Genomic DNA, 22,877 nt, shown 5'->3' with positions numbered 1-22,877 from the left:
AAGTATGGAGTTGACAACTTTTCACTGTTTCCCCTTACCATGGACGTTCTCAGATAGCTTTTTTGTTTGGTTGGGTTTTGTTTGTTTGTTTGTTTTTGTTTTTAATTACAGCCAGTACTGAGGAATTGAATCAAGAGGATCTGGTTTAATTCTAGGGGCGTGGTTTCCTACAAAGTCAGAAAATGTACTTCCTAGCCCCTGCCTAGCAATTAACAGCCAAACACTACGGGTCTCAGTTGTCTCATTTGTAAATAAAAAAGATTACACAGATGATTTCTAAAGGTCCTTCCTTGGGACACTAAAAGAGCTTCCACTCCATCAGTGGAAAGAGTGTTGGTTTTCTTTTCCCCTTCAGTACCAAGCAGCCGAAATCTGATGTGATCATTTACTTAGATGGTTATATAGGGGTTCAGCTGAGTCACCCCAAGATGTGCCTCTGTGGTATGTTTTGAGCTAAAGGCAACTTTATTTTTATTTATTATTTTTTAACATCTTTTTTTATTAGTTTCAGGTGTGCAATCTCTCCGTCTAGCATTCTTTCCAGGTTATTCCCAACATTGTTCCCAGGTTGCTGACTCCACCAGAGAATCACACTGCCAGAGGGAAGGCTCCGTGCAGACGGCCCCACACACATACCATTACATAGCCTCTGGAGGAACGCCCAGATTTTCCCTTAAATACCCCAAGCCAGTCTGAGAAGGTTAAGGTAGTTTTTGGAGGTATTAACCTGCTCAGACCACCGGTGTTCCGACAATATAGGCTTATTCTATAGCCCAACTCCTGTGTCGGTCTATTGGCTGAGCCGCGCAGGCAGCACCAGCCCTGGATGCAGTTGGCCTCTGGTTTCAAGAGCAAAGCCACTGGGGCCATAAATCAATCATACCTTTGCAGTCGCAGTAGTTGATCTGAGAGACACATTCTCCTGGCTCAGGATAACTGATGATCCTCTGAAAACACCTGAAAAAGAATACAGTGAATGAAAAATTCCAAAGGAGTCTAATATCGATTTTTTAATAGGTTTCATTATTAACTATAAAATCTAGTCAAAGCAGTTGAGATTTTTCCTCATTTTTAAATATGCTAAAGATAATATCACTTCAGTTATTAAAAACTGAAGAGTAAAGTGATGGATAGTTTTCATAACTTTGTTTGACTTCTCATCAACAGATCTATTTCTAGTCTTTGACAGTGCAATGGATTGAAATGTGCCCCCCGCCCCGAAGATTCATATACAGAAGTCCTAACCCGCAGTAAGACTATATTTGGAGATGGGATCTTTAAGAAGGTAATTAATGCTAAATGAGGTTATAAGGTGTTAAAGGAAAAAACACAGGCCCAAAATGGCATCACTCATGCTAAAAGCCCATGATACCAAACTTAGATATAATATCTGATCTAATTGCAGTTTCAAGCTCTTCCAGAAACATAATCGTAATCAACCAGTCTGGAATTTTTCACTCAAGCACCAGTAAGGTAATAGTCACATGAGCCGTAATAGTCACATGAGCCCTCTCCACCACCTCCCCCAATACAAGAAGAGGCAATCTGCATGATAAAAACCCTTTCCTTTCTCTTTGCCTCCAAAAAAGTAATCCAGACCCAAAACAATACTTTCTTTTCTTTCGCTAGTAGTTCCCTTGCCCTACCCTTTCTCCTATTTAAAAAACAAACAAACAAAAAAAACAACTTTCAATTTTGTACAACTCCTCAGAATGCACTTTTAGTTGCTAGATGGGATGCTGCCTGATTCACGAATCGCTTGTGGACGGACAAAAAAGATTTGTAACTGAACATGTATATACCCGCCACTTAGATTCTAACCTAACCTTTTGCCACACAGGCATACCTTGGAGATATTGTAGGTTCAGTTTCAGACCACGGCAATAAGGGAAGTCCTAATCTTTTTGCTGGTGGAGCGTCCCACCTTCAATTTGTGTAAACAAACAAACAAACAAACAAACAAAAAGCAACACCTGGGAAGCGCAGTAAAATGAGGTATGCCTATGTTTGCAAAATACTTTTTATGGGCTAATTTAATTAGCAGCTTTTACTTCACTTAATGACTAAGGTATGATTTTACCTGTTTTATAGATACGGAAACTGAGACTAAGAGGGTTTAATGACTTGCTAACGAGCTTGTGTCCCAGGAATTATGATCAACTTGTGCCAGCTGACTCATCCATACCTGCTGGGTGTTATATATATAACCTAGGTCTGAAAAATATTTTGAGTATCCTTGGTAATGAAAAGCTTCCCATTCCACAAGACAGGAGAATCAGCAAAAACTACGGGAAAATCCACCAAGAAAACATTTCTAGCTCATATTTCATTCAGGGAGGTTATCCGGTCTTGGGTACCCTCCCCCTCACCCCCTTCCATTCACGTTTAGTCATTTCCTGCTGGATCTGAGATATTTCTTCCATCCATTCTTTTCCAGTACCAGAAGCAGGTCTAGAATATCTTTCATCTCAGCTGGTCTACTTTCTCCTTCCTTTTCGTGTTCCAGAGATACATGACCTCCAATTAAACTGGGGGTCCTTGCCCATCTCACAAAAAGGCAGCAGCTTACCGTTTCCTACCAAATTAAGTCTAGTGTAATCTCTGCCTTCCCCAATATAAAGTATCCAACCATCCGTCTTTTTACTCTTATAGTTTCCATCCTACATAACTTAGAGTTGTTTTCCCAAATACGCCCAAGGCTTTCTGCTTATTTCCCTTCTTCGTATGTAAATCACCACCACTCCCCTCCAAAATTCCACACGTGTAAATTCTAGACTTCCACCTCATGGCCCAACTCAAAAGCCAATTCTTCTCATAAAACTTGTAGAACCCCCGGGGCTGTTATAACCTCTATCGCCAAACTTGTGGTATCTTGTGTCACTGATCTTAATCTTCCTTGTAGAGCTTTATGGTCTGATTTCTCTTGCCACCTTCTGCCCCCTTTGCCTGAGTAACACATCCTTGAGGAAACGGACGCTGTCATATTCACCATCGCCCTCGCCCACAGTAGGCGCTTTATCGTGCTCAGTTTCGTTTAACACAACATATCGCGGCAAAAGGGTCAGGGGCGGACGCCCTTTGCTGTATTCACACACACACACACACACACACACACACACACACACACACACACACACACACACACACACACGGACGCTGTCTTCCACTCGGACACACACGTGTCCCCAGGGCCCCAGCCCTGAAACTGTCTCGGGACTGCCCGCCTGGAGGCGCTTCCATTCCAGCCAACTGAAGAGGAGGCTCATTACTTTAAAACCGCTCCAACGGATACTTGTCACCTTAGACGTCCTACAGCCTCCAATCCATGATCACCTTAAGATCTCCTCCCTTTCAAAATGGAATTACCCCGGTTCTAGGAACCCCAGCCTGGCTGCGCCGGGGTCCGGCTGCACGGATCCCCCCGTCCAGGTCCCACTTGGTAGCGCCCGCTTTGTCAGCGCGCTGCGCTCACCGCGGCTCCTCGGGTCTCGCCAGATCGCGGCAGACAGTGTCGCCGCCGCCGCCGCTCCCGCCTCGCAGTCGGGCCCGCCTGCCCAGGACTTTCCGCAGCCCCTGGGCAGGGCGAGAAGGAGCCTGAGAGCCTCCGCTGGGACGGCCCGAGGGTCTGCACGACTCGCCCGCCTCGGCCTCGGCCTGGGCCGTGCTCCGCTCCTCCCGCGCGCGAGGGGCCGCGGCGGTGGTGGCAGCGGCGCCCGGCATGTATCAGAGCCCGCGGCGGCTCTGCTCCGCCCTGCTGCAGAGGGACGCGCCCGGCCTGCGCCGCCGCCCCGGCCCGGGCTTGCGCCGCCAGTCGTCCCAGCCGGCGGCCGCCCCCCGGCCCGCGTGCCTCCGGCTCTCGGCAGCGGCCTCAGCAGCCTCGGGTGCGGCGCCGTTGTGCTCGCGGACAGGTTAGTGCCCGGCGGCTCCGGACGCGGCCGCCACCTGGAGCCCACGCGGAATGAATGGGAGCCGGGCGGCGGGCTGCGGGGCCGGCGGAAGCGGGTCCTTCTTTCCCCCTTTTCGCTCCCTTTGCCTGGGGTTTGCAGCACGTCTGCTGGAGCAGTGTTCGGGTTCCCGTGAGATCCTCGGATGCCGTGCCTTCAGTATTTCTCGCTCTGGACCCACGTTGCATTTCCCCTTTCCGAGCCCGCAAATGATTTGTGTTGTTTTTACTTCTTATGGCGCTTATTGTGGGAAATTTTATGCAAAATAAAATCATTTGACCAGTGACACTTGTATTTAACCATGTGGTTTGCATGGCCTAGAGGTTCCATTTTTTCAGTCATGTGAACAGTGCATTTGAACACACATTGACTTGTTTTACATTTATTCGGATTTTTTTGGAGCCTTCTAACTCTTAATACGGATGTCACTGTGTGTCCTATATACCTGAGTTAAGATTTCGTAAAGATTTTGCCAAGAGCCAATTTTATACATTACATACCTTGGACGTTCCCTTTTTTTGCCACCTCGGTTTCTGCTAGAGGACATCTGTATTACCCTGGCCACAAATTACATACAAATTCATCATACTTTTAAAGATGAGAAATCAAGTTTCTCTTTCAAACTAGCAATTGCTTCATCACACTAAAACGTGTGTTTTGGTTGTGCTCAAGTTAGCTTATTGCTGTTTAAGACATTTGTATGACCATCCTCGATTATACATAACTACATTTTGCTCCGAAAGTTTTGGACTAATTTAAGGACAGACTGTGCAGTAGAAAGAATATGTTCAATGTGGCTTTCTTTAATTAATGAAAGTGATAATCCAAAACGAGACTGAATCCAAGATTTTAAACTTATTCAGATTATTGGCGTATGTTAGGCCGAGACACAGTTTTAAAAATTAGGATGTTAAACTGCTAACTGGAGACTCTAAACTCTAGATTGTTCTTTAGAAAGGCTGGACTTGACAGTCGTGCAGATTTTTTTCCCAGTTCTATAGGAATTTGGCACATTGTGAAATAACTGTTAGAATGGGTACCGCCTTATAACTTAGTGTTTTTTCTTGCTAGAAATTTTCAAGGGGAACATTATGCTTGGGGTGGGAGAAGTAAAAGAAAACCAGTAGCTGTCTCCTTTACCAGCTCATATCTTAAATTACCTCAAAGCCCCTCAGAGGCAGAGTTGGTCGGTAGGTCCATCTTGGGGACACAGATAACGTGTGTAATACAGATACACATGGCTGTGCTGTTAACTGAGGAAAAGATGCTCAGGTCAGATAGAGCATTGGAATGGGAGGCTTTGGGCACAGAAAGCTGTTTCAAGAACTTTTTAAAAAGTCCTCTGAAATCCCCTACTTCTACAGATAAAGAAATTACAGGACTTTATGGTCCTTAACCTATTGTAGACAGTTACTAAAATCTGGGCAATTTTCCTGTTTCGTGCACTTACAGCTTCAGCTACTTGTTAGAACATTCCTTCACTCACTGCTTGATCACGCATGCATTCCCAAAGTCTACCAAATGTCTCACACACTGTAGGTGCTTTATTATAGGAGGAAAAACACTGTGGGCCTTAGTCTTCCTTTAAGGAGTTCATTGCCCAGTAAGAGATGCGATTTACAAAAAGACTGTTTAATGGCATCATCACTTACAAGTTAAAGGTTTACAGATGGCACACCGGCCCGTTTAAAGAAGGTGGTCTTTTTAGGCTCAAGAAGTGGGTGGGCCTTGAAGCATGGTTAGGATTGAAAGAGACTAAAACATTTGTTTGGGAAAAGGCAGGAGCAAAGAGGGGAAGAAGGCATGAGACATGGAAGCAGCCGGGTGAGAGAAGAGGCGCCTTGCAAAATGTTCCCAAAGAACCTCAGAACCAGCATCAGGTGCTTTTAAAAACAGTATCACGTTTCCCCGAAAATAAGACTTAACCAGAAAATAAGCCCTAGCATGATTTTTCAGGATGACATCCCCTGAACATAAGCCCTAATGCGTCTTTTGGAGCAAAAATTAATATAAGACCCGGTCTTATTTTCGGGGAAACACGGTAAGTGCTTTTAAAAGCAGGTTTGTGGAGCCTACTGCAGACTTATTAAACAGAATTGTTATTGGTGGGTCCAGATTCCACATTGCTTAACAAAATAACAATAATAATGAAACTCCAGGTTATCCTTAGATGCCACAAAGTTCAGACATCTGGCAAGAGAAGCCTTCAAGGAGCTTAGAGCTACTCTTCCCTCCAGAGAGTCTTTTTTGGGAACGGGGGATAAATAAGTCCCAATACTTGACCTCATTTCATAGTCAGTTCCTTCCTAACTGACGCCCCTTGGCTATGAGAGGTATTGGAAAGTCCCTTTGGAGTCAAATACTAGGTTATTAGAATTTAAAGGGGACCTGGGAGATGATCTCAGTGTTTTACTACCTTTTCTCGCAAAGGACAGCAGCCCGCGTGAAGCAGCAGCAGTCGCCACAGCTACTCTCCTGGATGAAATGCAGTCAGGAGTCACTAGGTTTGTGAGTGCCGTCCTCCAGATTCCTCCTCAGATAACGGGGAGTTGGCTGAATTACTGTTCACCGCAGGAGCGTGTTGCTGTTTTTCTTAGTACAATTTTAAAAAGCAAATACCAGTTCATTTGAGGAGATGGCTTTATTTAGTATGTCCCTTAACTGTCAGTAAGCTGCTTAGGAGAGAGAAAAAAATGGGAAGGCTTGTAATTATCAAGCTTCTACAGAAATAAACTACTTTCCTTGTAGGAGAACTAAGGCATTGTTTTCCTGTAGCATTGAATGGTAAGAGTTTAAATACAGTGACCTCTTGGGGCTTCTGAGTTAATAGCCATGGCTGCAGAGTCACATTCAACACACCCATACATGAGTATTTGCAAATCCTGGAACCTTGCCTGCTGTCTCTTCACACTGGACTTTACCTAGGGAAAATAAGATACATTGATATCAGTTGATCCCCACGTTTTATTGAACGCAGTACTCTTACATGGCCAAGTATTACATTGTGTCTCATGACTAATTGCGGCAAGAATTGAGAAGAAAGTGTGGCTGGATTGGGGGGGGGGGGAAACAAACAACTTTACATTGGATAGGTGAAGGAGGGTGACAGGCCGGGAGAGGAGACCACACAATGCCTGGAAGAAGGTGGCAGGTATGGATGGGAGCAGTGATGAGTGCTGTCAAAAAGAGGTGCTTCCAGAATCATCTGGGACGCTTGTTAAAATGCAGATTTACGCTCCACTCCTTTCCAAGGTACTTATTCCTGGTAAGTTTGAGAAAACTCAGAGAAGATTCTGGAAAAGTGATAAGATCTTTGAGCTTGGGGCCTTAGGCAATTCATGAGGCCCCTGAGCGAGAACAGTTAGCTGAACAAAAGCCAACTCTAAGAAAGGGAAGGAATTGGTGCAGTTATGAAAGTTCAGTGAGAAAAAACTTGAGACCGACGTTGTAATGGAAGGGTATCGGTACAGTTGTACAACTTACACAGTGAGCAGGTGGATAAATAGAACACCGTGTAGGTTTTTGTGATGTCTACTAAGAGTGAGGCAATTACTGTTTCCTGGAAGGAGAAGGAGGGAGACTCAGCATCTGTATTTGAACTTAGGAGACCTTGATAACCACTTGAATAGTTTTCCCACATGAATAAATAGAAGTTCAAAGGCTATGCATGGTGTTTAGCTCCATAGTAAACCCACTTGTAGTTTCATGAAAAGCAGTGTTTTGGATTTATCTTTATTTGTAAAATACAGGAAAAATCAGCCTTTCCACAAGGAGGAAGAAGCCCTCAAGTATAATAGAAAATCTTAGCTCGCTGTCCTCTTCTATGTGGTCCCAGAGCAACACTTGAAACATACTGATGACCATGAATCCAGCAACAGGGATGTGGGCAGCAGTGCCCAGGGGAAAGAGAGCTAAAGAAAATTATTACCATCAGACTTAAATGTTTCTAACAAGTATTTTTTTTTTCTTTCCACTATCAGTAAAAGGTCTGGGCCCCACTCAGATCTTCTGAATTTCAGTATCTGCGATTGGGGACTGAGCACCGGGTGACGCTAATGGATAGCCCGGTGGACAGCCAGGGAGGACATTTATTTAAATACTTAGAAGCGTGCTAGAAGTTTCTTACTAATGGATTCTTATGTCCCCACAAATTAGGGACTGCTGTTGGATTATGAGGGATTATGATAGATTGTTCGCCATTTGATCTATCCTCTGTGTCTCTTCTCTCATTTTTTAATGTCTTTATCGCTTCTTTATTTTCTATTTTGCAGTCATTTAAAATTTCTAGACATTTTCTAGTTCTCTGATTGCTCCTTTTTTCATAGAAGCCTATTGTTTTGTGTTCATAATATTCTCCTGTAGTTTTACACCGATAAAGTATGTTATGCCTGTTTCTCTGTCAAGCCTCCTAAAGGGAAGTTTGCAGGCTCGGCTAAGTGGGAAGATTATGTGGAGGGTGTACAGCGAGGCTTCTCCCAGAACACCCAAGAGGGAGCAGGCTGGAGACCTCCACCTTTGCCAAAGCAAGGAGGGCTTCTTTCTGTGTTCTCCCTCTGTTCAGCTCTCACCCCCCTTTCACAAATTTTCCTGCAGTCCAGAGTTAGCTCCTAATTTCGTCTGCTTCTCTTTCGGGTCCATCATCCTTGGGGATCTTTCCAAGGCAGGCCGCCCCCTTTCTCTCCAGCAGGTGGAAGCCACCCCTGCCAGCTTCTGTCTGTGTGAGAAAGGTGGCGTGACTAGCACAGCTGTTCCACATGCCAGTCTTGAAAGAAATGCCCTAACAATTGCCCCTCCACCTCTCCTGCCCTTTGTCTCTGACTCAGTTTAGAGCTTCTTCAAGCTTCCTTGGGGAAGAACCGTATCTAATTTACCTTCGGTAGGCAATCGAGCTCTTAAAAAACTACTCACCTCTGCCACTGTAGTGTGGAGGCAGCCATAGATAACACATCAACTTTAGTTATGGACACTGAAATTTGAACTTCATAAAATTTTCATACGTCACAAAATATTGTTCTTAGATATTTTTTCAACCATTTAAAAAGGAAAGCTCACAGGCAGCACAAATTACAGACAGGTGCTGGCCAGATGTGGCTCACAGACCATAGTTTACGGCCCCAATTGGAGAGGGAAGAACTCTGTACTATCAGCAAAACCCTTTTAGCTTTCACAGTCCTCCTCATACCTGTAAAAACGAACATTTCCTTGAGCACCCCCGAAGTGTTCGTGATGGGCCTGACGTAGTAACCGACCCACTGTGTTAGTGGAGCGCAGCTGTCCCACCAGATTCCTGTAGTTTTTGTCTCCCCACATTTCACTTCAGAGCATCATGCTAGAAAAGCCCAGCTTAAGGAAATGACTAACCAGCCAACTCACAACTGAGCACCCATTAAACATGTTAACCTCAGCGTTTATTGTGGGGGGCTTTTTATTTTTTAGATGACTCTGGCATGACTGAAGGTACAGCTCAGCCTGGTCTGCAGAACACTTTGGCATTGTCTGTTCTTTGACGGCTGCCTAGCAAAAAAAGGTCAAGTGGATTGTCACCCTGTGTCTAGGTGCGTGTATTTTTAGACACATTAGGTTGACAGTCATGACCTTCACTTGATATCACGGGTCATTATCCTGCTTTGTACACTTTGTGCTGTGCCAGTGTGTGCTGTGATGGCAGTGACGTCGACAGGAGGAGGTGGAATTCGAGCTCTGTTTATTCCTGTGTGCCCCTGGCAAGGCTCCATCACACTTACTCACTCAGTCTGTCGAGAAGCTACGGTGCAGGTAGCTGCTGCAGCGCCAGACCCTTCACCAGTCATGCAATCGTGAGAAAACTGTAGCCGTGCCTGTCAAACGGCGAATACAATACCTGCTTTGCCTGTTTTTGGAAAAGCACGATGCAAATACATGGAAGTAGTACGGCACACGCTAGGTTCTCAGACGCTAATAGTCTTCTTACTCCCAGAAAGCGAGCTTCACTGGATGTCACAGACTAGCTCACATTCAGCTGCCCACTCAGGATGTGCCGGCATAGCTAGCTTACCACAGTCCTCACAGGAACACGACGGAGGAGGCTACACCAGCCCCACATGGGTAAAGAAGTTGTTCAGAATCCTCTTGGTAAAAGGAAGAGCGGGATTTGAAAGCAGGCAGCCTAACTTGAGTGTTTAGAGACTGTTCACCTCTAAAACGCCCCCGATCGTACTGAGAAATGTTGACACTACTCCACTGCTGAGAGCTCCGGGCATTCAGTCGGTGGTGCTCAGTGACACACGTTTGAACACTGGCCATGGACTGAAGTATTTGACCCTCACCAGAAAATAGTACGTCCCGAAATCGGCCCGTAGGACCCAGCCTCTGGGACCCAGCAATTACTGTCCTGCTAAGCAAGGCACACAGCCTGTCGTGGAGCGTAGTGTAATGAAGAAAGGACAGGGATTGTAGTGCAATAGCGAGGGTGACTTACGTAAGAGGAGGCCAGGCGTAAAAGGGAGCAGCTGGAGTTTGGTCCTTACAACTGGGCTGGCGGAGGGGCTGAGTCTTTATTTATTGATTGCTACACGTTTTAACTAAATATGTCACATATCCAATACCCCAGCTGTTTTATGTCAGTGGTTATCTTGTGAATATTTTCACTCGTCTTGAAAGTTGTCACGTTTACTTAGGAACCTACTCTAAGGAGCCTAGTGAAAACCAGCTGCTGAATTAGCGTCTCCACTTACTGAGGTTCAACACATGGCCAGCAGATGGCAGCATAGGATTGCTCTTTCAGTGACACCTTCCTGTGACATCTGTCGTTTAGTTTTTGTGTACTTTACTCAGCCAGGTTTCCTTGGGCGGGAGGTTGATCAGCTCCTCAGTTTCCCAGGTGTGTACCCAGTTAATCCTGGCTTTTATTTAGTTTTTGGTGTTTAATTTGTGTTTTTGCCAAGCCATCATTTCAAGAGGCTAAGCTAATACTACTGGTAATTGTGAAAGAAATTATTCACAGACTGAATGGTTTGGGCAAATTCAAGAATAAGCAATTGCTGGGTAACTAGAGAAACGTTGTGTGGAGAGAAGTCTTTCTCTGTGATTTCTAAGTGCTTTTAGCCTCTAAGTGCTTTAGCTCTTGGAATGGTAGGCCCAGTCAGTTTGGGTTTCAACCGTTAGTTCTCATCCAGCATTTTAATTACCGATGTGAAGGGGTTTCATTATCCCTGATCATTTCCCTCTGGTGGGCACTCCTGAGAGCCTGCACTGTCGTCTGCCTGTTGCTAGAAGTGGGCAGTAATCGGTAGTAGGAAGAGGAAGCATGTACTCTGTACGGTAGCGATTAGCCCACTTCTCTTCTGCTTTGTTATTTAGGAAAGTAAAGGGATGACTGAATGGGGGAAGTTTACGTACTGCTACTGTACTGCAAGAATCGAAATAATCTGAATTCTGGCAAATCTTCAAAAGCTATTGTAAGGGTGAGTTTATTTATTCCTATACAGTAGCAGTGAGATATTAATAATAATGCACAGAATGAAGGTATCAGCTCTAAATGTATATGGAAATATACTTATAGAATTAGGAAATGGCAAGGGGTGGGAGTGGGTTTGCTAAATGAATAGCTAGGCATAAGAAATACAACTATTTTGATCTGCCTATTGCCTATATAAATTACACAGTGTGTATCACATTGGGAAGGGTGGCTGATACTTTTTCTCGTGAAATAGCTGGAAAAAAACAAATTTGGGGCAAAAACTGAATACAATATGGGGCCAAATTGAAAATACTCATATACAAACACACATAAAATTGGGCCTAGAAGCTAGTATAAGTGCCAAATAAAGTTCAACAAATGTTTTATCAAGATGTTCTATTTTTCAATATCTTAATTACCACCCAGATGAATTATTTGTTCTATCTCACCTCACAAAACTGGCTTTCAATGTTGAGTTATTCTGAACCTTTGACAAGCTTTTTAAAGCCCTGAATAGCAACCCCTATTAAGGCATAAAACTTCAGGCGACTGGCTTGAAATAGTGGAATCGGACTGTATTTATGTGTGAAAAGATTTTTTTTTAATGGTTGAAACTCTAAAAGAAAAAAAGTGCTATTTTTCACAAGTGAGAAACTATGAGAAAGTTATTTCTTCATTGTAAAAAGGGCATATGAAGAGTAGCTACGTCCTAGGATTGTGATGAGAATTAATTGAAAATACACTCAAAACAAGAAGAATCTGTGAATGGGGCATATACAAAGCATTCGGTCGTCATTAGCCATACTGTCAACTGGCATCACTCTTAGGATGGGCAGCCGTCCTTTGTTTTCAAGTTTAAATACCTAGCCTTACTACATTGCAGTCCCTAAGTGGTCTAAGACTTGGTACTTTGTTAACAAAGTGTAAAAAGTAGTATGTGAAGTCTTTATAGTGTTCACTTTTAGTTACTAATTCCCTAGCCTGGGAAATAATTCATTGGTCAAAGTCTGCATTCCCTCTTGATGCCTCCAGTTCCTGGCTGATATCTTAAATAGTCATACATTCAAGTTTATTCATTGCTATGGACACTTCTATGGATTTTGGCAAAGGCATGTAGTCATGTGTCCACCATCCTAGTACTGCACAGACTGGTGCCGTCAACCTGAAAATTCCCCCCGTCAGCAACTGGCAACCTCCAGCCTCCCCGACAACCACCAATCTGTACAGCTTTGCCTTTTCCAGAATGTCATGTGAACAGAATCATACAAGGTGTGGTTTTTAGGGCCTGGCTTCTTTCACTTACAAAATGCATCTGAGACTCACCCTGTTGCATGGATGAATACTGCAAATCAATAGTTCGTTCCTTTTTATCGCTGGGTTCATCGTATGGATGTTCCACAGCTGTTTATCTATTTGCATGGTGGAGGGCATCTCGTTTGCTTCCAATTTTGGTGATTATTAATAACACTGCTTAGGAACATTTCGCATAGAATTTTACAGGAACCTAAGTTTTCAGTTCACCTTGGTTGAGTACCTAGGGGCTGTATGGTAAGTCCATGTTAGATTATTAAAAAACTTGCCAAACTGTCTTCCAGAGAAGGCTGTACATGAGAAGCAATAAACAGTCTGTGAAGGATTGGTAGTATCTCTTATTTAAATAGTTGATAAACTCACCAGAGAAGCCATCACAATCTGGACTTTTCTTTGTGGGAAAAATTTACTCAATAATTCAATTCCTCTGCTGCCCAACTTAGTTGAACTACTGCCACAGAGCTGGGGGAGGTGAGAGGAATGGCATAGACTAGCGTTGTTCTTACCTGAATTCGTCGCTTTCATGCATAAAAGCTTCTCGGTTTGTTGCGTGCCTTTGGTCTGTGTCCAGAGTGCTGAAACAGTTGGCTTTGACAATTCTGTCCGGGCTTACAGTTGCTTTGGGGGATAGAGGGTCTGTGTGCTTGTTTCCTCATGCCATCCTGCCAGAAGTGTCCTGCTTCCTTGGGTCGCCTCCCTGTATCACCCGTTAGCAAACAAACATGGCGTTAACAGCTTCCCCGAATATTCTTAACTCCATCTCCAGCTGCTACTCCATTTACCTCCTCCTTGGGGGCAAAATTTCCTCAAAATACTGAATCTACTATCTGTCCTAGTTCCTGTTCTCCCCACAACACCAAAACTGAGACAGCGCTGTTAAAGTCACCTAAGTTTTCCACCTTGCTAAATCCAGATGTGTTTGCCGCCAACTATCGTCAGTAGCATTTGACGCAGGAGGTAACTACCTCATGGATGAAATAGTCTTGACTTTGTTTGCAGGAAGATCAGACTCTCATTTTTCTCTACTTCTCTGGCCACGTCACCTTTGCACACTTTTATTACCTTGTCTTCCCTGATTTGCCCCTGAGCTCAATCCTTTGACCTGTGTTCTCTCCAGATTCACTTTAGTCTCTGACCACTAACATTTCCCAAATGTTTATTTCCAGCTTGTACCTCCCTCCTGAACATCGGTCATACCTAACTGCCAAACTCCTATTTCCTGCAAACCCACCAAATCTTTCTAACGGGCGTTGGCAACTTCATCCTTCACGTTTGGCCAGCAGCCCTGGGGGTCCTCCTCTCACAAGTCACCCACAGAACTTGGCTCCTATTTTAGATTTATTTAGAGCCCAACCACTGTGACTGCTACCGCTAGTCCAAGCTACCACTGTCTTTTGTCCTCTGATGATTTCCTATGTCTGCCCTTATTTCCCGACAGTACATTTTTAATACATCAACCAGTAAGATTTTTATGGAAGTCAAATTCTCCTGTTTAGAATTCTCCAGTGGCTTCAAGTCCTGAGGCCCTACTTAACCTGCTCCCCGGACCTCACTGACCTCCCCTTTTAGTCATTCTGTAAGTCACTCTCATCCCCTTGCTAAAGGCTCTTCGACCTTGCCAAGCATGTTCCTTCCTCAGGGCTTTTGCATTTGCCGTTCCTCTGCCCAGAATGTCCTTCCATTGGGTCTCCAGAAGACTTACTGATTTCAAGTCTTGGCTCTAATTCTATCTTTTAATGAGGGCTCATTAAGCGTCCTGTATAAATTAGCGACTCCCTACTCACTTGCAGTCCCTATCTGCCCTTTCTCCTTTATTTTTCTCCATAACACATTTCTTTTTAATCAATCATACTGGAAACTGATGTTATTTTATTTATTTTTTTCCAAGTCAAGTTGTCCTTTCAGTCTTAGTTGTGGAGGGCACAGCTCAGCTCCAGGTCCAGTTGCCGTTGCTAGTTGCAGGGGGCACAGCCCACCATCCCTTGCAGGAGTCAAACCGGCAACCTTGTAGTTGAGAGGACGCGCTCCAACCAACTGAGCCATCCGGGAGCTCAGTGGCAGCTCAGCTCAAGGTGCTGTGTTCAATCTTAGTTGCAGGAGGCGCAGCCCACCATCCCTTGCAGGACTCAAGGAATTGAACTGGCAACCATGTGGTTGAGAGCCCACTGGCCCATGTGGGAATCGAACAGGCAGCCTCTGGAGTTAGGAGCATGGAGCTCCAACCGCCTGAGCCACCGGGCCAGCCCCTTTCATCTTTTTTGCTGCAAAGCTGTCTTTTGAAGGTAGATTTAATTTTTGAAAACCACCAAAAGTCTTTCAGAGGCCAAGTCACAAATAAGGTGGATGATCAGATTTTATAATCTGTTGTTGGTCCAAAATGAACTGGCTTTGACAAGAATGTTTTGAGTGTTGTAGCTAATAGCCTAGAAATGTATTTCCAAATCTGAACTGAAGAAAGGGAATGATGGAATGAGGACGTCCAATTTGCTTCATGTCACATCCACACAACAGTCTCGGAATAACAATACTAATACCACTACTAATCATGGTTAATGAAAACAGCTTAAAATTTTTCAATTGAATATGCGTCTTCTCACTCTGGTCTCTGCTTCATGACCACCCCCTCCTTTTATTGGTTGTACTAAATCTTCATGTGCTCATTGTTGGATCACATAGCCATTATACCGGGGGTGCCAAAAAAATGTATACAAGTGGCCACTTTGGTCAATGTTGCTCAAGCAGTAGTTCGTCATAATTAGAAGTGTCTGGACACTGATGGTCACGACTTTGAGCACCTCTTGTAATTGCAGAAGTCAAACATGAGTTGTATTCATCTTTTGTTATCAGTATATATTATTTCAATTTTAATAGTTTTCCTTTCTTAAAATGTGTATCCATTTTTTGGGCACCCTCCATATATTGTACTCTCTTTTATCCTTATTTAGACTTGGACTTTCTCTTTTTTTTTTTTTTTTTTTACAGGACTTTATTGGGGAACAGTGTGTACTTCCAGGCCTTTTTTCCAAGTCAAGTTGTTGTTCTTTCAATCTTAGTTGTGGAGGTTCAGCTTCAAGTTGTTGTCCTTTCAGTCTTAGTCGTGGAGGGCGCAGCTCAGATCGAGGTCCAGTTGCCGTTTCTAGTTGCAGGGGGAACAGCCCACCATTCCTTGCGGGAGTCAAACTGGCAGCCTTGTGGTTGAGAGCCCACTGGCCCATGTGGGAATCGAACCGGCAGCCCTCGGATCAGGAGCACGGAGCTCCAACCGCCTGAGCCACCGGGCCAGCCCCTAGACTTGGATTTTTAAGTAGCTTTATGTTTAAAGCTCTTATGTCAATGTCTCTGGTCATTTTGGTCTGAAGCTTGTTCTCTAGTTCCAGGGGTGGCAAAATTTTTCTGTAAAGGCCTGGACAGTAACACTTAAGATTTTGAGGGCCAACAATGATCCTGACGTGTGTGTGTGTGTTGTGTGCACCCTTTCAAAACATTCTTAGCTCAAGGACTGTACAAAAATACCCCTGGCTGCAGTAGTTTCCTGCTCTAGTAGTTTCCTCAAGAAGGGCTCATGGAGTCAATATTCCAGTTTTGATGCATATAAAATCCTTGGCTCACATATAGATGAGCCACATATATAAAGTTTGATTTATATATATTTCAAATATGTAACTTCATTTTCTTCTGGCAGAAAACATTGCAGTTGAAGTCTGGTGATGCCCTAATTTTGTTTTCCTTATAATTACTTGCTGTTTTTGCCTAGATGCCCAAGGGTTGTTTTTCTTTTTCTTTACAGTCCAGTTGGTGTTGGTCATTCTGAGTTGATATTCTCAGGTATGTGGTGTTTCTTCAATATGCAGTTTCAAGTATTGTTTTGTTCTTAAAGGTTTTTGTTTTTTGTGTGTGTTTTTTTAGAGTAACAAAGGCAAAGCTTTTGTATTGATGTTTGAAATTTTTCATGGTACTTTTTTTCACCATGTATTTTTTCTTTTAAACCATTTTTCCAGCTTTATTGAGCTATAATTAACAAAAAATGTGTATATTTAAGGTGTACCACGTTTTGATAAACCGTATACATTGTTAAATGATCACCTCAATCATCCTAAGTAACATCACCCCACGTGGTGGGTGTGTGCACATGTACGTTTCGAAATAACTTAAAATGTGGTCTTCAAGATTTCGGCTATACAACAGTTATTAACTATAGTCACCATGTTGTATATTAGATCTCTACCACTTAATTCATCCTGCATCATTGAAACTTTGTACTCTTCATTTCCATGCAGTGGTTTGCCCACAAGAACTCCTGTTATCCATATGTTGGATCTTCTTTGCTTAAAACGAGCATATATTTGCCACTCTCTCAAATGCTTCATCTCCTCATTTCTGAGTTTTCTAATTCTTAGGACATTTGTGCTCGTTTCAGCAGCACATATACTAATTCTTAGGACATTCTACCATTTTTCTTAACTTTCAGCTCATTTTACAATAGGATGCAGTTTTGATTTGCTTTCTGGGCGTCTTTCTGGCACGCTTTCATTGTCTGAACAGATGTTATTCTGTTCCATATTCTCTTTATCTGAAGGTTTTCCAAGTTTTCAGAAGGAAGTATGATTCAGGGTAGTTTTTCTGGCTTCACATAACTCCTCAAACCTTGGGCTCCTATTGGACATTGTTACCCTCTTTTTCAGTCATTTTCATATGGTACTTGTTTTTTATCACACTAACCACCCCAAAACTCAGCTTGGCAAAGATATGACATCATCAAAAGGATGCAGAGCAATCATGTTGAAATTGAGCAACATCAAGCTGGTAGTTTGTAGAGCCTGACAGATGTCAAATGTTGCTGTGTTTCAAATTTCAAACATCCCATGGTGCCCTTGTGACATTTGGTCTACAGTTTGTGTGATGCTGATACTACTGATCTGGAGACCAGTAGTAACTGCTTTTTTAAAAAACTAGAAGTACAGAAGAGAGATTTTCAAAGCTGTAGTGCCAGCCAAGAAGAAAATTTCTTCCTTTGGACAGGCAAGCAGACTGATAAAGGAATATATTCAAATCAAACAGTTTGGAAACAGGTGTGTATGTGCATCTGTGCATGTGCACGTGTGAGAAGTCTTGTTTGCTGATGCATGCGCACTTAAATGTATGTTGGGAAAACGAGGATGTGTTTCTTTGCCTTAGTTTTCTTACTGGAGGGATAAAAACTACCTTGAGTTGATGAAAAGGAACAATAGAGCATGCTTGCATGCTTACATGCTTATTGATCTTGACATTTAAGACATTTGGTGATGTTTGATTTCGTTTTTGTGACCTGCCATAGTGAATTTAATTCACTGCTAGTGTCAGATAGTCACGCTGCCAAATACTGTATTTTACACTAAAAAACTTTGTGTCTTTGAAGAGAAGGCAAGGATAGGGGTGTGGTAGGGAAATCCAGATTCCTCCACACCAAGACTCACCACGTACAGAATCTTGGAGATTGTCCCAAGTAAAACTTGCCCCTAATTTATACCAGAAGGAAAACATGATTGATCTCTAAGAGTAATCAACTGCTCACAAGTGAAGTGACACGTACAACTTCCCTCATGCTAATTAGTTGAATATTGTACTGTGTTCTCATGTAATCTATTAGGATAGAAGGCAAAGCACTAGAAAACGCACTGAAGATGGTATGCTTCCTGCACCTCTCCTCTCCTTTCCTTCCAGAATCTCAGGAAATGTGGGCAACTGTTTCTTACCGGTCTGCCCCCAGTCCTTCCTTATTTTTAATAAATCTGGCAATTGATATTAGAGTATCAACTGTATTGCTCAGCGAGGTCCACAGAGTTCCACAGAAAGTCAGAGTCCTGATTTACAGTTCACACTGAAAAGAAATGGGATATGGGTTTCATCCAGCCGTTTCTTTTCACACAACAGGGACCTGGACAGGTGACATGGCTGGAGCAGCAGCCTGCTGTGACTTAATCTCTTCTCTAGGATTTACGTGTGCTTTCTAACATCTGGCTCTTTATAAATTGGTCTTATTAAAATATATAGAAAAAAGAATGGACTTTTTGTGTAGCCATGCTTTTCTAAGACTGGGTTTATAAATTATAAAGACAAATCCTTGGTTAGAAAGGGCCATAAAGATCAAGGTATTTTTCCCTTAAAAGAACTACCATAATCAGAGACCAATTTTAACAGTTCACTTCCCTGTTCTAGCAGAAAGCTAGACCCTGGAAACTCCTTTAGTCCACCTTTGTGGGAATGGCATTATCTAAGAACGTGGCAACATTGTCCTAAATTGAGCTCTTGGCTTCTATGGACAGTAAATGCTTTACCTTCTAGATGAGTGGGGTAAAGACGGAAGAGAGGAGCTGAGTGTGTAACTGCTTTCTTTACCTTTCCTATAGCGTGTTCCATGGGAAACGGTACGAGCAGACTCTATAGTGCTCTGGCCAAGACACTGAACAGCAGCGCTGCCTCCCAGCACCCAGAGTATTTGGTGTCACCTGACCCAGGACATCTGGAGCCCATTGATCCTAAAGAGCTCCTGGAGGAATGCAGGGCCGTCCTGCACACTCGACCTCCCCGCTTCCAGAGGGATTTTGTGGCTCTGAGGACAGATTGCCACGGTAGCCACCCACCTATTAGGGTCATGCAGTGGAACATCCTTGCCCAAGGTACGTACGCCTGATGCTTTTGTGCCTGAGCATTTAGGTGTGTGCTGCTGCCTGTCTGCTTCTGCACTTGCCCGGTGCACTGATGTCCTGTGGAGGGAAGAGGTATGGGGAGATGGGGTGACAAGGGCGCATCAGCTCCCACAAGGGGAGGCGGAGAAAGGGAGTCATCTGATTTCCACTAATAAATCCACCAACTCAAGATTTATTCCTTACCGTCTATGTTTGTCGGCTAAACCAGAACAGTGAAAGTCTGCTTCCCAACACATCAAAAATTAAAGGACCCTGTCTTTTATCAGCCTCCAAACTTTGTCGTCTCCAGCTTTCAGTCCAGAGTGCTAAGATAGCATCTGCAAAGGGGAAACGGAATCTCCTGAATGGGGAACATGGAGGGCTTTCTGCAGGGGATGGCAGCTGTGCGGGTGCTGGTGAGCCTGGGTATTCCTGTAGCCCGATGCTCAGCCACACGTATCTGTATGACCTGAAGCCAAAGAGATGTTGCTTCAGTTCTCTCTTCATTCAGATGTTACTTTGTCACAGTAGAAAGGAATTCTTTCCTGGGTTTGCTGAATTAAAAAGCAGATGTGCCAGTCAGCTTTCCACAGTATTGCCTTTCATGTAGCAGGTGAAATTTTAAGAAAAAGGGCCCCTCTTTTTTCCCCCCTAGAAAAGAACTCTCTGACTTTACAATCTTGGATTCATTTATTTTTTCCCGTGTTCATCCATAAGTAGGAAAAGCCGCCCATTCCTTCTGAATGGTGCCTATATCGGTTCATATGGCTTATTAGTACTGAAATCAGTATATAGAGTTGAATATCTTTATTTCATCTGACAGTTTAGATTCCTGGGATTGCAGAGAACATTTTTTCTTAAGGCTAAAACTCAACACCGTATGTCCAGGAAAGAGTTTAATGTGAAAGAAAATCAGCTGCTTGTTTCATCTGGCGGTAAGAGGTGTCGTTTGGTAGGTTAATACAGGTGAGGCAGAGAAGAATCACCCAAAGCTTCTGAGGCAGAGGCACAGCATTCAGAGGGGCTTGAGTGGTACTGAAAGCAGAGACTCGCAGGCACTTAGAAGTCGTGGTTCTGTAGTAGCTCACAAGCAACTTTTTATTTCAGCTCTTGGAGAAGGCAAAGACAACTTTGTACAATGCCCTGTTGAAGCACTCAAGTGGGAAGAAAGGAAATGTCTCATCCTAGAAGAAATCCTAGCCTACCAGCCCGATATCTTGTGCCTCCAAGAGGTGGACCACTATTTTGACACCTTCCAGCCACTCCTCAGTAGACTGGGCTATCAAGGCACGTTTTTCCCCAAACCTTGGTCACCTTGTCTAGATGTTGAACGTAACAATGGACCCGATGGCTGTGCCTTGTTTTTCCTCCAGAACAGATTCAAGCTAGTCCACAGTGCCAATATTAGGCTGACGGCCATGACCCTGAAAACCAATCAGGTGGCCATTGCACAGACCATGGAGTGCAAGGAGTCCGGTCGGCAGTTCTGCATCGCAGTCACCCACCTGAAGGCACGTACTGGCTGGGAGCAGTTTCGGTCAGCTCAAGGCTGTGACCTTCTCCAGAACCTGCAGAGCATCACCCAGGGAGCCAAGCTTCCCCTTATTGTCTGTGGGGACTTCAATGCAGAGCCAACAGAGGACGTCTACAAACGCTTCGCCTCCTCCAGCCTCAACCTGGACAGCGCCTACAAGCTGCTCAGTGCAGACGGTCAGTCGGAACCGCCGTACACCACCTGGAAGATTCGGACCTCAGGGGAGTGCCGGCACACCCTGGACTACATCTGGTATTCTAAACACGCCCTGAGCGTGAGGTCAGCTCTGGATTTACTCACCGAAGAACAGATTGGACCCAACCGACTACCATCTTTGAATTATCCTTCAGACCACCTGTCTCTAGTATGTGACTTCAGCTTTAATGAGGAACCTGATGGACTTTTATAAACACTTATCTGTGTTGTTTTAATTACAAGAGTCTTAACCAGGGATGTTTTAGGAAACTGAAAGAGGATACATTGCCCAAGGAAGGCTTCCCAGTTTCTCTCACTTCACTTCCATGTTTCCAGCATGCCCATGGGAAGGAATCCCCTTAGTTCACAAACCTTTTCCATTAAAACCTATCGCAAAAAAGGTGTTTGCACTCCAGTTTTGGCTTGTATTCTTTCCCTTAGCATTACACATTGATCATTTAAGGGCATTAAAGTAGGCTTGCTTTTTTGGTTTGATGCTGCTATATAAAAGTAGAATTGAGTCCTCCACAATTAACTATGTAAGTATGCAGGAGCAATTTCTCTAGACAGCATTTCAAGTTATTTATTTGTGAGTTTTCTAAATGTCAACAAGATATGCATGGCAGTATTTATTTTTTATATCTTCTGTAAAATTAATATAGTATTATGAACATTTGAAAACCATGCATCATAAGTTAGAGAGTAATTCATAGTAATTTCCTTCAAGCTTGAGGATATTTTTATTTTGGGGTCTAACAAAATAGTAGGGTGCTAGTTAGCAGTGAACTATTCTGCCTGGAGGTGTTTTAAGTGGAAGTATCAGGTCTTCATAAATAATTCTTGCTGTGCCTCCATCGTCCCCCATTATTGTGTTTTCAGACAAGATTCCATGGCCTGTCAGTCTTCATTAATCACTGTTGATGCAGTTAGTTTCCAGTTGGCATGTTCTTGGTAGACACTGGAGGTCACTCAGTGTCATCATCGATATTGGAATATGCTTTTCACAATAGGTTATTTAGGAGCTGTTTCGTGGCAATGGCTAAGAAAGTCAGTGGGACCTTCTTTTCAGAGATGGAAAACTAGAAAACCTATTCATGAGGCTCACACTGAAATTTCCTAAGATAGCCAGGTCACTGGTTCAAAGCATCTAGAGTGTAAAAAGTTAGACAACCTGGAATTCTCTTCTATCAGGGAAAAAAAAAGTGGTAAAGGTAACAGGTGAAACCCCTTCCAAACAAATAACCTATTGATAATAAATTGATAAATATCTTCATCCGTGAGTTGTATATATTTAAGGCTAATAAATGGTCTTTTAAAACTAGACTTTTAATGTCTTGTCTTTTTAATCCAAAAAGAATCTGGGATAGATTTGATCTTTCAATACTATTAAATGTGGTGCCCACACTATCCATTTACACAGAGGCCTTCAGTTTTAAAGTGGACTAAGATGGATCTACAGCTGCACATTTAAGGCATCTATGCTATGCTTGCATGGTATCCCTCGGCACCGAAGTGAGAGTTCCCCAAAATGGTTCCCCCAAGTACTCTGCATTGGAACCACTTTTGAAACAAATGAGGTTTTCAGTCCATTGAAGACATACGTACTATCTTAAGGCTACCTGGAAGGTACGTCAAGCAGAAAGAACATCTGTACCGTTTGGTTCAAATCTTGGCATGACTAATGGTAAACATGTTGAGAAACAATACTGATTAGAATACTTGTAAGTACAGGCATTAAATATTGTTTACCTACCCCAAAGTACACCAACCTGAAAAGAGATCATCACAAC

General features: G+C 43.4%; 1 protein-coding gene across 8 annotated transcripts; it reads left to right on the top strand.

Annotated features, from left to right (window-relative positions):
- The first annotated feature begins 3,478 nt into the window (after window positions 1–3,478).
- NOCT (nocturnin) lies at window positions 3,479–22,410 on the top strand. Of its 8 annotated transcripts, none has more exons than XM_074338515.1 (5): window positions 3,494–3,908; window positions 16,481–16,518; window positions 17,713–17,762; window positions 19,080–19,349; window positions 20,466–22,410. In XM_074338515.1, exons 4-5 carry the CDS (start codon window positions 19,088–19,090, stop codon window positions 21,299–21,301), a joined length of 1,098 nt encoding a protein of 365 aa, XP_074194616.1. In that variant the 5' UTR covers window positions 3,494–3,908; window positions 16,481–16,518; window positions 17,713–17,762; window positions 19,080–19,087; the 3' UTR covers window positions 21,302–22,410. The 8 variants fall into 8 exon arrangements, with proteins under 8 accessions (XP_074194614.1, XP_074194616.1, XP_074194615.1 ...); XM_074338514.1 differs by having other exon boundaries at window positions 17,647–17,762; XM_074338516.1 differs by lacking the exon at window positions 3,494–3,908 and adding an exon at window positions 9,484–9,499.
- Window positions 22,411–22,877: the final 467 nt, after the last annotated feature.

Source organism: Rhinolophus sinicus, linkage group LG07 (assembly GCF_036562045.2).
Source record: "Rhinolophus sinicus isolate RSC01 linkage group LG07, ASM3656204v1, whole genome shotgun sequence".
Classification (NCBI taxonomy): domain Eukaryota; kingdom Metazoa; phylum Chordata; class Mammalia; order Chiroptera; family Rhinolophidae; genus Rhinolophus; species Rhinolophus sinicus.
The sequence above is the reverse complement of the archived record's forward strand: the minus strand, read 5'-3'. Positions and strand labels throughout refer to the sequence as shown.

Excerpts from the sequence above, each read along its gene's own strand:
- NOCT (XM_074338512.1), top strand. The coding sequence starts at position 3,719 with ATGTATCAGAGCCCGCGGCGGCTCTGCTCCGCCCTGCTGCAGAGGGAC. Across the intron at positions 3,909-19,079 it reads GCCGTTGTGCTCGCGGACAG|CGTGTTCCATGGGAAACGGT; the intron begins GTTAGTGCCCGG and ends CCTTTCCTATAG. Across the intron at positions 19,350-20,465 it reads GTGGAACATCCTTGCCCAAG|CTCTTGGAGAAGGCAAAGAC; the intron begins GTACGTACGCCT and ends TTTTTATTTCAG.